General features: G+C 45.3%; 1 protein-coding gene across 6 annotated transcripts in view; it reads left to right on the forward strand.

Annotated features, from left to right (window-relative positions):
• Window positions 1–18,602, forward strand: part of CD244 (CD244 molecule) — a 44,069-nt gene that overhangs the window by 9,411 nt on the left and 16,056 nt on the right. For 2 of the 6 annotated variants that reach the window (XR_014146625.1, XR_014146626.1), the window contains exon 1: window positions 8,481–9,885. The exons of 1 other annotated variant lie outside the window; for it this stretch is intronic. Coding sequence is in view for 2 of the 5 variants with exons in the window: in XM_031040262.2 (XP_030896122.1) it covers window positions 9,825–9,885 (61 nt within the window). In the remaining 3 variants the exon portion in view is untranslated. Of the gene's footprint in view, window positions 1–8,478; window positions 9,886–18,602 lie in introns of those variants that run through there. 3 more of the 6 variants (XM_031040262.2, XM_031040263.2, XR_014146627.1) reach the window with 2 other exon arrangements.

Genomic DNA, 18,602 nt, shown 5'->3' on the forward strand with positions numbered 1-18,602 from the left:
ACCTCAGAGTCTTTCTTTTGTTCTCCTGGGCTTGTCTTTTATCACTTATTCTTCTCAATATAATTTTCTGTTGACCTGTCAGCAACTCCCTCTGGATGTGAGTTCTTTATTTCCTTGAATGCCCAGTACCCAGGGCAGGACCTTGCGTAAGCGTCATGGTGTATGGAAGGGGGCGGATAGTAAGTCTTGCTGGACATGACGTCAGCGGGGCTGAGTGGATTTGATGCTGGGTATCTCAGGGCCTTACCTCTCAGGCTGTGCTACAGAGGTGGGATGGCTTGGGGCTAGAAGCAAGGAGAGGCTGGTTCTTGTGTCAAATCCGCAGGCAGACTGAAACTCTTCATCTTCTCTAGCTGTGGTCACTACCCCACCCAAGAAGTGGGCCTGTCCTTTTCTGTCTCCAGCTCTGCCCAGAGGCTGCAAGGAAATCAAAGAGGGGTGCCGTAGTGCATGTGGTGAGTGATGAAGAATTTAAATAGGCAGGGCAGGGGCACCTGGGTGGCTCAGTCGGCTAAGCATCCAACTCTTGATCTCAGCCCAGGTCTGGATCTCGGGGTCTTGAGTTCAAGCCCTGCGTTAGGCTCCATGCTGGGTGTGGAGCCTACTTAAAAAAAAAAATAGGCAGGGCAGTCAGGTTTTTGTCCTCTGGGAGGTTATTTTTTAAAATTGTGGTAAATGATATATAATATAAAATTTGCCATTTTAATCATCTTTATATGTACAGTTCAGTGGTATTAATCACTTTCATAGTGTTGTGCAACGATCACCACTGTTTATTTCTCAAAGTTTTCATCATCCCAAACAGAAACTCTGTGCTTGTTAAGCAATAATTCCACATTCCTTCCATCCCCCAGCCCATGGTATTCTTTGTTCTACTCTTTGTCCCTATGAATTTGCCCATGCCAGGTGCTTCATATAAATGGAATCATACAATATTTATCCTTTTGTGTCTGACTTATTTCACTTAGCATGATGTTTTCAAGACTTATCCACATTGTGGTGTCTGTCAGAACTTCATTCCTGTTTATCCATTGTATGTATAAAGTACATTTATCCAGTCATCGCTGAGGGACACTTGCGTTTCCACGTTTTGACCACTGTGAATAATGCTGCAGTGAATAATGCTGGTGTACAGTGTCTGAATCTGTTTTCAATGTTTTTTTTGAAGATTTTATTTATTTATTTGACACAGAGAGAGAGAGTACAAGCAGGGGAGCAACAGAGGGAGAGGGAGAAGCAGACTCCCCACTGAGCAAGGAGCCTGACATGGGGCTTGATCCCAGGACCCTGGGATCATGACCTGAGCTGAAGGCAGACGCTCAACCAACTGAGCCACCCAGGAGCCCCTGTTTTCAATTCTTTTGGGTATATACCTAGGAGTGGAATTGCTGGGTCATATGATAATTTGACGTTTAAATTGTTGAGGAGCATCTTGTGTGCTGGAGTGAGTCACTGGGTGTAACAGAACATGTGAATCCTTGTGGGGATCAAGCAGCACATGTATAAAGTTGTGTGTGTGTGTGTGTGTGACCAGATGCGTGTGTGAGAGTGGTATGTATGTGTGGGAATGTGACCTTTCCTTACTCTTTGCTGAGTCTCAGGGTCAGAGCTGTGGGACCCTCTATCCAGGTACTGACATCCTGTACCTTTGAGGACCAAACTGCAAGGGGGGTTTCCAAAACACCATTTTAGTATCATGATGAAATGATATTAGTGGTCCTAGCAGAGATGTATGGATACTAGGGCATGTCTCCCTCCTTGTGTCCCTCCCTCCCTCTCTTTCTTCTGTGTGCCTTTTTTCCTATGATATATAACTATGATTATCCTATGCTGTTACACATTCATATGTTCATTTTCTTTCTTTTTTAAAAAAGATTTTATTTATTTATTTGAGAGAGAAGAGAGCACAGGAGCAGGGATGAGTGGCAGAGGGAGAGGGAGAAGCAGACTCCCCTCTGAGCAGGGAGCCCGATGGGGGCTCAGTCCCAGGACCCTGGGATCATGACCTGAGCCGAAGGCAGATGCTTAACTGATTGAGCCACCCAGGTGCCCTCTTTCTTTCTTTTTTTAAAGATTTATTTTATTTATTTTAGAGAGAGAGAGCATGCAAATGGGGGAAGGGACAAAGGGAGAGGAAGAGGGAGAGAAGCAGACTCCCCGCGGAGCCCAACACAGGGCTCTATCTCATGACCCTGAGATCACGACCTGAGCTGAAAATCAAGAGTCAGACGCATAACTGACTGAGCCACCCAGGCGCCCCCTCATACGTTCATTTTCAATACTATTTATATATATCATTGTATGAATACAGCACATTTTTTCTGCTACCCTGCTTTTGAGCATTTGTTTTGTTTCCAGATTTTTTTTCCCCAATGAAGAACAACGCTACCGTGTTTTTGAGCATTTGTTTTGTTTCCAGATTTTTTTTTTCCCCAATGAAGAACAGTTGTTGGGTGTGTCTCCAGATCCATATGTGCTCAAGTTTCTTTTGAGTATGTGACTAGAAGTCAAATTCCTGGCTCATCAGAATTTATGAATATTCAACTTTACAAGATAATACCAAATTTTTTCCAAAAAAATTGTACCAATTTATACTTTCATCAGCAATATATAACTACTCAATTGATCCATATGCTCTTGAATACTTGTTATCATAAGTCTTCTTTATTTTTGTCAGTTAAACTCTGACTTTGCATTTCTCCATTCCTAGGGAGGTTGAATATCCTTTCATGTGTTTATTGGCCATATGCATCTCTTTCTCTGTGGAGTGCTCATTCGTATATTTTGCAAAATTTTCTATTGGATTATCTTTTTCTTTTTTATTGATTAATAGAAATGCTTTATATATTAGTATTAATTGACACTAATCCTTTGTTAGTTATATGTGTTGCAAATATATTCTCTCAATGTATTATCTTTTATTTTTATTTATTGATGGTATTTCTTGAGGAACAAGAACTCTCAATGTTAAAGATTTTCCTGGTCTTTTATGATAGCATAGGGTTAGGAAATAAGAAAAGTGTGTGTTCTGTAGTAGTTGTGTGGATATTTCCTATGCTCAGGACCTTTTGCTGGAAATGGCTGAGCTTTACTATGAAAAATTCTTTTTTTTTTTTTAAGATTTTATTTATTTATTTGACAGAGAAAGATACAGCAAGAGAAGGAACACAAGCAGGGGGAGTGGGAGAGGGAGAAGCAGGCTTCCCGCCGAGCAGGGAGCCCGATGTGGGGCTCGATCCCAGGACCCTGGGACCATGACCTGAGCTGAAGGCAGACGCTTAACGACTGAGCCACCCAGGTGCCCCTACTATGAAAAATTCTTATTGTCAGAACAGTTCACTCAGGATTTTGAAGATTCAGAGAAATGAGGTTGGGTAAAACTGTTGTAATGGATATGCCAAATACATTCATTCATTCATTACTATTACTATTACTACTACTACTATTATTATTTTTGGATATGCCAAATACATTTAAAGAACGTTTGAAATCTTGGGATCCTAGGGAAGTTGAAAGGAGAGTGAAAGGGTTACTATCTCTCTTGTTCACATTCTCTTGAAATTTTAAGGAAGTGAATAACTGTAGGATCCCACAGCAAATCCCTAAAGAATGGGAAAAACAACTCTGCTATGAAGACTCTGCTTCCATCTCTTGCACGGTTTCTCTGCACTGTTTGTTCTGAGGAGAACCCAATGGCTTTCGTTCTAGATACAACTAAGTCTTGGAAAATCAGTAATGGTTGAAATGATAGAAAAACAAGAATTCCATTTGTCTTTCATGAAGCACCGCGTATTGAACATGTTATTTCATCAATGTTATCTAGAAGTTTAGGCTGGTGGGATTCCAAGTGGGGTGGAGGGTTTAGTAATCAAACAAATGTTGCTGTTGTGCATGCTGGAGTCACTATTATGTATGATGCACACACACACACACACACACACAGACTGTGTATGTACAAAAAGTATTTAAGATATATGACAAGCTTGACTGGGCTAAAAAGTGTGGATGCAAAGTTGGCAGCCGAGCTGCAGCCAGGAGAAAAAACAAAATTTTAAAGATTTGACAAATTAAGATCCAAAAGAAGAACAGGGCAGGAAGAACCACTGCATTTAGAAAAGACAAGCGTCTAGAAGTGAAAGATAAACTGTTATTTTTACGACTTGAAAAAGGGCTTGGGAGTCACATTTCTAGGGTCCAAGACCCAAAAGTTGGCCTTTGATATAGGTTGAGAAGAATTACTAAAATCAAAGTACAGGACAACAAAAGTGTCTACTGAAGGCTTCTATACCTGAAGTGATGCTTATATACCTGGAATGAAGTTGATCTATTTTTGACATTTAGTGGTGTGTCTAACTGCCTGAACTTGGGCTGGGTTGTACAGCTGGACTGGAAGACAGGAGCGAAGGATCAGGGAAGAGAGTGGAGTGAGGGCAGGTCAAAGCATGTGATCCCAGGTCTCCGTCGTAGCAAGAAGAAAGCACGCAGGTGGGCTAAGGAGCAAAATCAGAGACACCTAGAGGGGCAGGCCTGCCAGAGGGACTCTGAGAACTTTGCAAGAGGCGCCAATGTAACACAACTTAAAAAGTTAGAGGGAACATGGGCTTGAACAAATTACCTTATCCTTAAAGCCTTAAAGCCTTGATTTTGATCTTCTATATTATAATTCACAAAATAGGTATAACTCACAAACAAGGTGGCAGGGCATCTGGGAGTCATTCTGTTTTTCTTTTTTGCAAACCACTCTGATATATTATTACATCAAACATAAAATCTCAGTATATTATTTGGTACTAATCTGATTCTGATTTATATTACATATTAAAAGATACTAATGAATAAGACACATTTATATTTAATTATTTTTCATTTGTATAAAGCAATTCACTGATGAATTTCTCCTGCGATTTGTGAAAACTTTCATTTTTTATGTAGAAACACCTTTTTCAGGGCGCCTGGGTGGCTCAGATGGTTAGGCGTCTGTCTTCGGCTCAGGTCATGATGCCAGGGTCCTGGGATCAAGCCCCGTGTGGGGCTCCCTGCTCCACGGGAAGCCTGCTTCTCCCTCTCCCTCTGCCTCTCCCCCTGCTCATGCTCTCTCTCTCTGTATCTCTGTGTCTTGAATGAATAAATAAAATCTTAAAAAAAAACCACACACACCTTTTAAAATTTTTTATTTTTTTAAAAAGATTTTTATTTATTTATTTGAGAGAGAGAGCACGAGCAGGATGAGGAGCAGAGGAAGAAGCAGACTCCCCGCTGAGCAGGGAGCCCTAAGTGGGACTTGATCCCGGGGCCTCCAGGATCATGACCTGAGCCAAAGGCAGACACTTCTTTTTTTTTTTTTAAAGATTTTATTTATTTATTTGACAGAGAGAGACACAGCAAGAGAGGGAAACGCAAGCAGAGGGAGTGGGCGAGGGAGAAGCAGGCTTCCCGCCGAGCAGGGAGCCCGATGTGGGGTTCAATCCCAGGACCCTGGGATCATGACCTGAGCCGAAAGGCAGACACTTAACTGACTGAGCCACCCAGGTGCCCCAGAAACGCTTTTTTTAAAAAAAAAAAAGATTTTATTTTTAAGTGATCTCTATACCCAATGTGGGGTGGAAAATCACAACCCCAAGATCGAGAGTCGCATGCTCCATGGACTGAGGCAGCCAGGTGCTCCTGTGGAAACATCTTGTTCCAGCGCCGAGAAGCAGAGATTGATCCCCGTTTCCTACACCATATTGCTAGTGTTGGGGAGTTAGCTTCCAGTTCTCTGATTGTTAGAGCTATTTCTCCATGCTGAAGCCAGGATAGCAGGTTCCTTATTCCTGAGATGAGCCCTGACATGGATTGCACTCTTTGGATCCTGGGTCTTTGACTCAGATAGGGCTCCAGCAGGTTATTTGCTGTCCTGTGTTTTGGTGGGAATATCGCCTTCCTCCAATTTAACCTGAATCTGAAAGTCATCACACCCAACAAACAAACAATACCTGGCAGATTTCTTCTGGTAAGTGAAGGCCCAAAGAAGATAAATACACATAGAAGGGGCGCCTGGGTGGCTCAGTTGGTTAAGCGACTGCCTTCGGCTCAGGTCATGGATCCCGGGGTCCTGGGATCGAGTCCCGCATCGGGCTCCCTGCTCTGCGGGGAGCCTGCTTCTCCCTCTCCCACTCCCCCTGCTTGTGTTCCCTCTCTCGCTGTGTTTCTCTCTGTCAAATAAATAAAATAAAATAAAAAAAATACACATAGAAGGAGAAACAATGTTCTAGCCTTTCTGAGAAAGACCGACAGAAAAAGGCCCAGAATAATGGCTGTACTTGTTAAAAACCCAGTCATGGCTTCAGAAGCACAGTGTTCAGGTGGTTGGAAAATAAAGACAATGAGTTCTTATTCAGTGACCACTGCCTTCTTTTTCTTCTGCAGTTTCAAATGAGAATGTTTTCTGTTTTCCTGGAGTCCTAGAATAGAACTTCTCCTTTCACTGGCTGCTCACTGGTGGTCTTTGAACACCCTTTCCAATCTCTCCTTTATGGTCAGTCTTCTTGACATGCTCCCGGATGGCTCTGCATCCTGGGAAGGAAGTCCGCAGATGGCTCAGACATCTGCTGATCAAAGATAAAAGTTTTTTCATTACTCATTGGTTATGGAGCCTCAGGCGTTGATTTGTGGTCAGTCGGTCACCGCCTAGACCTGGAGCACTTAAGTGTCAACTGGGAGTGTTTACTGCTGTGTGTCTCTCTCTCTCTCTTTTTTTTTTTTTTGAGAGTCGGGGAGGGGCAGAGGGAGAGAGAGAATCTCCAGCAGACTCCACGCCCAGCGAAGAGCTCCACGGGCTCAATCTCACAACCATGAGATCATGACCTGAGCGAAAACCAAGAGTCAACTGAGCCACCCACGTGCCCTCCTGCTGTCTCCTTGATGCCCATAGGATAGTTTCATTTTGCATCTCAGCCTGGCATCTCTTCCAATTTATGGATCTGGGACCTCAGAAAACAAGCCTGGAGCTTCATCCAGCTCAGCCGCTATCACTGGCTCTGGGATTCACTCTCGCATTTCAACAGGTTCCAAGGAGTTTTCTCTAGTTCTGGTGGAGATTCTCAGCAAGCCTGGGAGACGTGACTTCTAGCAGGGGGAATCATTACTCCTGATCATGAACGCCACAGGCCCATTGCATTTAGGAAGCCTTGCCAAAAGCCTGCAAGATAATGAATGGCTCCTTTCAGGCCTCCTGCTCCCATTTTTCCCTTCCTTTCCCCTGCTTCTCTCAGCAGAAGTATATAAAAGTTGTTCTTATTTTCAAGCAGTTCCCTTGATGTCGTCAGTTGTTTACATGATTAATGGTTCAGTGCCCAGGCTTTCAACTCAGTCTGGGGTTCAAATCCCAGCTCTACCTGTAACTTGGTTTTCTTTCTTTCTTAAGATTTTATTTATTTGACAGAGAGAGACACAGTGAGAGAGGGAACACAAGCAGGGGGAGCGGGAGAGGGAGAAGCAGGCTTCCCACTGAGCAGGGAGCCTGATGGAGGGCTCGATCCCAGGACCCTGGGATCATGACCTGAGCCGAAGGCAGATGCTTAACGACTGAGCCACCCAGACGCCCCACATGTCAACATTCTAGTGCATACAACATATGTTCAAAAAGTGGCAGAAAATTGCCTGTAGGAGGAGATCTTAGTATTATAATGAGCTTAGTATTATAATGAGTATTGTAATGAGTATTATAATGAGTCCTTATAACTTCAGGACAACTCAGGGGGGCTTCTGCAAAGGTCCTCAGCTCCAATCCAGTCACACTGGCTCACATAAGGGGCTATCAGGCAAGACACACATAGCAAGGGGCTATCAGTTGAAAAACCTAGTTGGGCCACTCTTTGGCTAGAACTGTTGGTTCTGCAGAATAAAACACATTCCTTCCTTGCTTTTGTCCCTTCCCCTCCTCCCTTTTGCTGATAGCTTTAAGCTCTCTTATTTGAGTAACTTACCATTGCATTCTAGCTAACAAGACCACAAGATACAACAACATGTCTGCTCCCAGTTCAGTTTCCAGGGGATGGTATGTATCCATGCAACTGGTGGAGAAAGGATGGAGCTGGTGTTGGGGTCAGGATCAGTGAAGCAGATTAGTAAGTGCTGTTCGATAGTTGCTTTGAACAGTTGGACTTTGTCCTCCATCTTTCATGGCAGGAAATGTACCCCTATGTTGCATCATGTCTTGAGCACTATTCTCAAAGTCAAGGGCATGGCCAGATTGGCTCTGAGGAAGCTCCGTAGGGGTGAGGGGCTGCCCCGTGGCAGAGCTGATAACCATTAAACCCGTGGGAAAAAGCCATGCAAGGCTAAATTAAGGAAAATAAAATGCAAAAAAGAAAAAGAAAAAGAGGGATGCCTAGGTGGCTCAGTTGGTCAAGCATTGGACCCTTGATTTTGGCTCAGGTCATGTTTTCAGGGTCATGACAGCTGGGCTCCCTGATCAGCAGGGAGTCTGTTGGAGAGTCTCTCTCTCCCTCTCCCTCTGCCCCTACCCCACTGGCTCTCTCTCTCTCAATAAATAAACAAATCTTAAAAAAAAGAAAACAGGACTTACCTATGTCCAGACTTCTTTTTTGTGTGTACAGTCAGCTACAGTTATTGATTTGATCCTTAAAACTACCTTGTGAGGAACTTGAGCCAAGGACTGACCCCACAGGCTCAGAAGGTAACTTGGCCAGGATCACACAGGTTGTTAAGTTGCTGAACTGTCCCTCAAGTCTCCAAATCTGTGCTCTGTCCAGAACACCCTGCTTTCTTCACTAGTAGTTGAGGCTCTAATCTGCCTCCTCTGAGCCCAGCTTCAGATGGGGTGATTGGAAATGGATCAAAGGATGGAAAAAGAGAAGAAGGGCTGATCGGAAGGGAACTGAAAGAATTTGCTGCTAAGGGGAAAGCAGAAGGAAGAACAAGTCATGGAGCCCCAGGGTATGGCCTCAAAGCAAATGCTTTCTGGGGAAGGTGGGGCCCCACCACCTCTCCCCCTCTGCGGGGGCATAAGAAGGATCAAAGCTTCCTGGCCTTTGTGGAGGGCGGAATTGAAGTGTGGGCAGGGGAGGACAGCAAAAATGAGTTTGGTTGCTGTCTGCGTGAGAGAAGGCAAGAGAAGGAAGAGAGAACTACTATGGGAAAGGAGCAAAAGAGGAAAGGATGGGACATAGAAGCACAGATAGGAAATGAGCAAAAGCAAATCTATGTAAAGGCATTTCAGTTTGCATGTGCTTAAACCAACTTGCAGAGCAACCCTGGGTCTTAGATCTTCCTGGTGTCCCTACTCCTTTCCTTCAACATTTCACCTGCTTATCTAGGGCTCCACTTCTCAGCCCACACACCCCCAACCCCTCCTCCCACGTTCACAGTGCCTGTTGGAATGGGACAGTCTGGGATAATGGCTGTTTCGTCCCCCTGCCTCCTGGCAGCTTTCTCCATATTGCCAGTAGGATGGAGACAACTGGAACATTTCTTCCTCTCTGTCCCTTGAATGAGGCAGCCTGACTGGGGCAGAGCGATGGACAGGATTTTGAAGCTGGGTTTGTGAGTCACTGCGAACTGAGAACCCACCCACTTGAGGCCAAATTTGAAAGTTCAGCTTGTGTGAACTGTAGGACCAGGTCCAGGTACTGGGACTTTCTCTGTGGCCTTGTTAGCTCTCAGCTGCTGAGAACAGCCTTGAGTTGAGGAAATTGTGGCCGGACAAACAGCGAGGCAGTTCTGCTCCCCCTCCCCCTCTAGCTGGCTGGTTGCTGCTGAGCCTGGGCACAAGCAGAGCGTCTGGTGGGCGAGGAGCCGGCCGACCCCTCTGTCCTCTAGGGATGTTGGGGCAAGCTCTCGTCCTCACACTCCTCCTGCTCCTCAAGGGGAATCAGGGCCAAGGTAAGGAGGCCCACCCTGACGTGGGGTGGGGGATGGCATGGACTTGGGGCCATGGCCCCCGGGGAGATCAGAACCCAGAGCCCCTGGATTCAGCTGTTTACAAGGTCGCCTGGCACCGTGACGATGAGCAGCTCCTGACAGCTCTGGACAGGCTAGGTCAGAAGGAACCGGCTGGCAGCAGGTTGGGAGGTCTTTGAGAAGTGCGTCTGGCCATGCCTTCAGCAATCCAGCAATCTCCGTGTTCCTGGGGCAGGGAGACTCCTTTCCACTGGCTTCAATTTATCTTTCTGTGTAGTGGGGAGAAAGCGTCCTCTCTGCTGGCCGTAAGGACAAAGGAAATATTCTCTAATGTGGTGTGATTACCAGCAGAGAGAAGTGGCCCTTGGGCTTGGGTTTCTCTAAGGAAGTGGTTCTGGAAATCAGAGACTGACAGATTGCTCTCCAGGCAGGGAAGCTGAGCCAGGAGGAGGGAAGCGTGCGGCCAACAGCCACTCTGCCTGAATGGCCTGGCCCCTCACCCCCCAGCAGCCTCCAGCAGCCCAGAGGCTACACGAACCTGAAAATCATTAGGGAAATGCTGGCTTGGAGCAGGAGGTGGGGAAGGGAGAAGAAGGAGACTGTATCAGGAAGCTCCAGAGCACATGGAGAACTCAGCTTGGGGAGATCTCAGCTTCGTTCCCCTTCGTCCAACCCTGGAGTCGAGGGTGCTCTGACGTGTGCGTCTGCATTCTAGTCAGTGGCTCTTCCAGGGCCATCAGGGTGAGGGAGTGAGTGGAGGACACACTCTGGGTGCAGAGGGAGGAAAATTGGGCCCAGGGTAGTGTTTGTCTGGGGCCTGTTAGAAGCCCCATATAGACCCATCGCGGGCACTCTTGTGTCCTCCCAGACACAGTCTAGGCTCCAGAGGACTGGGGGAGACCAGCAGTTGAAACACATGCATTTGTATTTACAAATCTGTAACAAACACAGGGAAAGAAGGGCAGAGAGCGCTGAGGACAGGGAGCAGTCAGGAAGGTCTGGATGCCAGAAGGTGAGGAGGTCTGAGAAGATGAGCCCGAGTGACAGGAGAACGGGCTGTCCCACGGCCACGCCTGGGGTGCAGCTGAGCACACCCACTGCAGGGAGACCTGGGGGGAGCTGGCCCCACCAGGGTGTGGGCACAGGCTGACGGGCTTTGGCCTTAGGGAACTTCTCTCTCTTCTGGCTGTGCCCTGTGTTTGTGGGGCTGGCCTGCTGAAAGCTGAATGAAACTGCTGCTCTGTTTATTGGTTTTCAGTTTTAAACTTTTATTTTATTTTAAAAATTTTTAAACTTTTAAAATAAAAAGTTTAAAATAGTAATTTCAGAGCACCAGAGAAGTTGCAAGTATAGTACAAAGACTTCTTATATTTCCTTCACCCAGACTCACCAGTTGTTACCATTCTATCGCATTTGCTTTATTTCTTTTTGTCCCCATATAGGTATGTGCATATAAATGTGTAGTAAGTATGTTAACTAACAAAATTTAAATAAAAAAATAGAAAAAAAAACTTTTGTTGAAGTATTTGAGAGTGATTACAGGCATCATGTCCCTTTACTCTTAAGTTTTGTAGCATGACTCTTCTAAGAACATGGGCATTCCCATATCATATTATATCATGTCAGCACGATTATCAAAGTTTAGTAAATTTAACATCGATACAATCAAATACACAGTCCATATCTAAATATTACCAGTTGTTCCAATAATGGGCTTTATGGCATTCTCCCCTCCCCAGTGCAGAATCCAATCAGGATCATGTATTAGATTCAGTTGTTAGGTCCTTTTTTTGTTATGTCTCTTATTTTTTTATTAAAAAAAGTTTTTTTTAAAGTAGGCTTCCACACCCAGTGTGGGGCTTGAACTCACAACCCCGAGATCAAGAGTTGCATGCTCTACTGACTGAACCAGCCAGGAGCCCTGTTTTGTTTTGTTTTGTTATGTCTTTTGATATATAACCCTCCCCAGCCTTTCTTTGTCTTTCATGACTTTGACATTTTTGGAGTACAAGCCAGTCGTTTTGTGGAAGGCTCCTGAATCCGGGTTTGTGTGAGGTTTCCTCATGTGAGCCGGGCTATGCTTTCTGGGCGGGGTTACTATACAAGTGAGGCTGTGTGTATTTCAGAGCATCCCATCAGGACACATGAGGGCAGTGAAACCTTTTCTTTTTTTAAATTTTGGCTTACTGAAGAATTTAATATGCATAATATATATGTAAGAACCTCCTATCACTCTCGAGGTTTGCCGAGCGTTTTCAGAAGCTTCTGAATGCAGAGTAAAAGCCACACATTTCATAGTGGCCTACGTGATCTGGCCTTCCTGACACCCCTCCCCTTCCTCCCTCCTTTCTTGCACGCCCTGTGTTCAGCATCCCTGACCTGCTGCTCCTGGAGCACACTGCACTCCATGGCTTTGCACTCAGTTTTCTCCACTAGGAACACCACTTCCCCACTGACCACCTGGCCTGCTCCCTCAGCCCCACAGGATTCTGCTCATACCACCTTCCCAGTGATGGCTTCCACTAAAATTGTCAAGCCCGCCATCCTGTAACGCCTTATCTCCCTCTCTGCTTATTTTCTCTGTGGTCCCCATCTCCATTGGACATGCTCTCCTGTTTACTCCTTTGTTTTCTTTTCTGTCTCCCGGGCTCCTCTTTACCTCACTAGAAGGTAAGCTCCTTGAGGCCAGGGTTTTTGTCTGTTTTGTTCACTGCTGTTTCTTCAGCCTCTAGAACAGTATCTGGCACAGAGTCTCAATAAATCTTGTCCCTTTATTGAGTGAATGGATGGATGAATACTTTAAATAATCTCTAGAATAAAGTGAGAGTTTATCTGTCTATTGGCAAGTTTCATTGGGAGAAGCTGTTCTAGATTTTAAACCACGTACTCCCTCGGTGGCACTGAAGAAGCTAACTAACCTCTTGTTTCTCAGTTTTCCATTCATAAGGTGAAGTCAACAGGGGAGCCTGCTCTATAGGGATGTGTGAGCGTTAGGTGAGGTATGGTATTATAACATGCTTAGAAAGTTCTTATATCGGGTCCCCCCAGATGATCACTCATGTTACTCAGTTAATTGGAGACAGGGTCTATGTTTCACTTAGTTTTGTGATCAGAGTCAAGAAGAGAGACTAATTTGTTGGTTAATTATTTAAGACAAAAGCGAGTTAGAAAATCCTGGATGAGGGGCAGCCGCGTGACTCAGTCGTTAAGCGTCTGCCTTCAGCTCAGGTCATGATCCCAGGGTCCTGGGATCGAGCCCCGACTCGGGCTCCCTGCTTGGTGGGGAGCCTACTTCTTCCTCTCCCCCCACCCCATGCTTTCTCTCTCTCATGAATGAATAGAATCTTAAAAAAAAGAGAGAGAAAATCCTGGATGAGGGGTGCCTGGGTGGCTCAGTTGGTTAAGTGTCTGCCTTTGGCTCAGGTCACGATCCCTGGGTCCTGGGATTGCATCAGGCTCCTTGCTCATTGGGGAGTCTGCCTCTCCCCCTGCACCCAGCTTGTGCTCTTTCTGTTGCTCATGCTCTCTCAAATAAATAAATAAAAATCTTAAAGGAAATCCTGGATGAGATGATGTTTTATTTATTTTTAAAGATTTTATTTTTTTATGAGAGAGATAGTGAGAGAGAGCACGAGCAGGGGGCAGGGAGAAAGAGAAGTAGTCTCCCTGCCTAGCAGGGAGCAAGGACCCTGGGATCATGACTCGAGCCAAAAGCAGACGCTTAACCAACTGAGCCACCCAGGGGCCCAAGATGATAAGTTTTAATGGGTAACTCTTTTCTGAAGGTTTTCTCATTGTCATAACTGGGATCTTTGGGAGAATGCAACATTCTTAACTTAAAAGAACACATATTCAAGACACTTAATCCTATTATGACATTGTACAATGTGACATATGCTAATTGTTTTCACAGGGACATCTCCCTCTCAATTCTCACTCCTTCCCTGATGTGCTTGAACACCTTTGGGCCAGGCCCTGTGCTAAGTATTGAGAATTTGATGGTGAATCAGTACATGGGCCCCTCCTTCACAGAGCTAACATCTATCACAGGACTCAATATATAATTACAGCTGTGATTAGTGCCCTGCAAAGTGCCCACACAATAGGTACTCAAAATGTTAACTGAGTGAATAAATGAATTCTTTTTAGGCATCTTAGAAGCAGATTGGGATGATTTTGGGGTCAGGTGTGTTGGGGAGCAGGGACCTTCAAGTAGCTGCCCACAGAAGTGGGTCCAGGCCCTAAATTCAGGTTTGCTCTGTGCATTCTGAGGGAACCCCAAAGGACACACTGGAGACTGTGAACACGCAGGGGCTGCAGACAAAACAAAAGGGCAGGGCAGCATCTCATGGATTAGCTCTAAGGCATGCTTACTGGCTCTTCTTATAGACTGTGTTGAAATTTTCACTTCTCAGGAAGGAGTCTCTGATTGACTACTCTGTCTGGGACCCAGGCAAGTTCTAAGAAGACTGTATTTGTTTCTGTTTATCTCTTCCTCACTGCACCTCCCCTGAAACAAAGTGAGTGGTGAAGTTGTTGGGCACGGGGGACAGATGGGGACTCAGAGAACTCAGGGCTGCAGCACCATCCTAGAGGGAATTGGTTCCATAGAAATCACTCCAGGGTTTGCTGGACCATTGTCTTCATAAACAGATATTTAAAAATTTAATTTAATTTAATTTTTGTTATTTTTAGAGAGAGAGAGAGCATGAGCAGGGAGGGGCAGAGGGAGAAGGAGAGAATCTTAAGCAGGCTGCACACTCAGCACATAGCCTGATGTAGGGCTCGATCTTACCCCCCAGAGATCATGACCTGAGCCAAAATCAAGAGTTGGACACTTCACCCACTGAGCCACCTAGGCGCCCCAACAGACATTTTTATTAAAGCATGACACATGTACAGAAAAGCATACAAAACTAGAAACATACATCTCCGTGTGTTACTGTTAAATGAACACGCTTGTGTATCTACCACACATTCTCTCCATTCATTAGCTCTTCCCTCTTTCACAAATACAACCACTGTTCTCACTTTTGACATCATAGGTTAGTTTGGCCTGTATATAAAGGGAATTATATGGTGTGTGCCTTATGTTTGGTTTCTTTTGCTCAACATCTGATGAAATTTATCTATGTTATTACTTGCACCTGGTCATTTCATGGCTTTTCAGTGTATGACTATACAGAAGTTTATTCATCCATTCTGCTATTGATGAATCTTTGGGTTGTTTTTTCCCCCCTATTATAATAATGGTGCTAGTAGCCTATTGTACACACTTTTCATATATGCATGTCTGTTGGGTATATCTCTAGGTGTAGAATCATGGGGTATGTATATAGACTTGTAGCGGATGCTGGCCAGCTGTTTGCCAAAGTGGTTGAACCAAGCAGTTTATGAGAGGAGTCCCATGATGCTTCAGGGCTGTTGGCTTTTTTTGAGGCCCTGCAAATGGCAAGTGAAGGTGCAGGTGTGTGGAGCCTGGAAGGCAAAGGCTAAAACCAAGGGAGCCACATCTCTGGTATTCTGCACAAAATTCCTACAGTATACTTGTTTCTGGGAGTTAGCTGAGACACATTCTTGAATTTAATTAATTAATTAATTAACTTCATTAAGCATTTACTATGTTCCAAGAACTATGCAAGATTCTGTTGATGAAACAAAGATGAAACATGTTGATTGTATCCTTAAGAATCTTTCAGACAGGGGCACCTGGGTGGCTTGATTGGTTAAGCAAGCGTCTGCCTTTGACTCAGGTCATGATCCTAGGATCCTGGGATAGAGTCCCGCATTGGGCTCCCTGCTCAGTGGACAGCCTGCTTCTCACCCTCCCACTGCTGCTCCCCCTGCCTGTACTCTCTCTCTCTGTCAAATAAATAAATAAAATCTAAAAAAAAAAAAAAAAAGAATCAGACAGAGGAAAACGAGCATGTGCAGCAACAATTGTAAGGGAAGTGTCACCGATAGGCAAGACCCATTTAAAGCACAAAGGGAGCTAAGAAAATGGAGATTCCTTCTGGTGGGGGGTGGGGGAGTGCTGTGGGACGTGGCCTTGAAGGATTCAGAATTGCTCAGGAGATAGGAATAAGGAAGAAAGATAATATGAGTAGAGGGAACAGCTGAATGGAAGTAGGGAAAACACAGGGTTTGGACAGGAAATGAAAAGCAAATGCACCTGTTAGCTTGGAGAAAGCACAAATGAACTGATTCAGTTAACTGATACAAGGAGTTGGGGGGGCATGGGCTGAGAAAGGTCGATAGAGGTCAGGGGTTGCATTGTCTGAGGAGAGGAGTCAATATGGCCAGTGAAGCCCCCAGTGTGGGGTTAAGTGGAGAAAGAGGGGAAATGAAGTGGGATGTGGGCCCTGGAGGGTGCTTTATCTGCTTTATGATTTTGCCTTGACTGGGGCTGTCCCTGCCCCAGCACTTCTGGGATCTTACTGGGCTCTATCCACTCAGTCCCCAACGGGTGGCCCCTCTTTTGCCTTCCCCCAAGCCTGATGGCACAACTACGAGCTGAGAAAAACCTCAACATCCTTTTGTTGGCTCGTGTAAGTGCACTGCTCTGAGAATTGCCCCCACCCGCCACCCCCCTCCCAGCTCTCAGCCCTCACCCCTCCTCCACCAGCAGTCCAGGTCAGAGTTAGCCGAGCTGACTGTGGACACTGCACAGCTTTGGAGGCTGCAGCCCCTGCACTTGAGCGGGACTCCCTGCGGGTCAGACTGTCTCCTTGACCACCCTCCCTGCTGGCTGCCCATTTCTTCCTGAGGAGGCAGTGGAGTCAATCACCTAACTTCTGCTCTCCCTCTGCAGAGTTACTGTTTTACTCCATTTGTTCTTAACCTCCGGAAGAGGGGCCCCAAAGCTGCTGAGTGGTAGCAACAGCGGTGGTGGCAGCCCCAGGGCCTCCCCTGACCACCGGAATCTGCTGTAGCCTCTCCCCTCTGAACAAGCCAGTACTCTTTGTCAGAGCCTCCTCCATCTCTCACTCAGCATAGGCTAACTTGTGTGGAAGTATGTTTTCTTTTCTTTTTTTTTTTAATTATTTGTTTCAGGGGTATAGGTCTGTGATTCATCAGTCTTATATAATACCCTGTGCTCATTACACCCCATACCTCTCCCCCACAACATCCATCACCCAGTTACCCCATCCTCCCACCCCCCTCCCCTCCAAGAACCCTCAGTTTGTTTCCTATGATTAAGAGTCTCTTATGGTTTGTCTCCCTCTCTGGTTTCCTCTTGTTTCATTTTTTCCTCTCTTCCCCTATGATCCTCTGCCTTGTTTCTTAAATTCCACATATTAGTGAGATCATGTGGTAATTGTCTTTCTCTGATTGACTTATTTAGCTCAGCAAAATACCCTCCAGTTCCATCCATTTTGATGTAAATGGTAAGTATTCATCCTTTGTGATGGCTGAGTAATATTCCAGTGTGTGTGTGTGTGTGTGTGTGTGTGTGTATGCCACATCATCTTTATCTATTCATCTGTCAATGGACATCTGAGCTCTTTCCATAGTTTGGCTATTGTGGACATTGCTGCTATAAACATTGGGGTACAGTTGCCCCTTCAGATCACTACACTTTTATCTTTGCGGTAGATACCTAGTAGTGCAATTGCTGGATCATAGAATAGTTCTATTTTCAACTTTTGAGGAACCTCCATACTGTTTTCCAGAGTGGCTACACCAGCTTGCATTCCCACCAACAGTGTAGGAGGGTTCCCCTTTCTCCGCATCCCCGCCAACATCTGTCATTTCCTGACTTGTTAATTTTAGCCATTCTGACTGGTGTGAGGTGGTATCTCACTGAGGTTTTGATTGGGATTTCCCTGATGCCAAGCGATGTTGAGCACTTTTTCATGTGTCTGTTGGCCATCTGGACGTCCCCCCTGGAAAAATGTCTGTTCATGTCTTCTGCCCATCCCCCGACTGGATCACTTGTTCTCTGGGTGTTGAGTCTGATAAGTTCTTTATAGATTTTGGATACTAGCCCTTTATCTGATATGTCATTTGCAAATATCTTCTCCCATTCTGTCGGTCGTCCCCTGGTTTCGTTGACTGTTTCTTCCTCTGTGCAAAAGCTTCTTATCTTGATGAAGTCCCAATAGTTCACCTTTGCCCTTGCTTCCCCTGCCTTTGGCGATGTTTCTAGGAAGAAGTTGCTGTGGCTGAGGTTGAAGAGGTTGCTGCCTGTGTTCTCCTTTAGGATTTTGATGGACTCCTGTCTCACATTTAGGTCTTTCAACCATTTTGAGTCTATTTTTGTGTGTGGTGTAAGGAAATGGTCCAGTTTCATTCTTCTGCATGTGGAGGTCCAATTTTCCCAATGCCATTTGTTGAAGAGACTGTCTTTTTTCCATTGGACATTCTTTCCTGCTTTGTCAAAGATGAGTTGACCATAGAGTTGAGGGTCCATTTCTGGGCTCTCTATTCTGTTCCATTGACCTATGTGCCTGTTTTTGTGCCAGTACCATACTGTCTTGATGATGACAGCTTTGTAATAGAGCTGGAAGTCCGGAATTGTGATGTCACAAGCTTTGCTTTTCTTTTTCAACATTCCTCTGGCTATTCGGGGTCCTTTCTGGTTGCATACAAATTTTAGGATTATTTGTTCCATTTCTTTGAAAAAAGCGGATGGTATTTTGATGGGGATTGCATTGAATGTGTAGATTGCTCTAGGTAGCATTGACATCTTCACAATA

The sequence above is a fragment of the Leptonychotes weddellii genome, chromosome 6 (genome assembly GCF_054177405.1).
Source record: "Leptonychotes weddellii isolate Sample4059 chromosome 6, ASM5417740v2, whole genome shotgun sequence".
NCBI classification, from domain to species: Eukaryota; Metazoa; Chordata; class Mammalia; order Carnivora; family Phocidae; genus Leptonychotes; species Leptonychotes weddellii.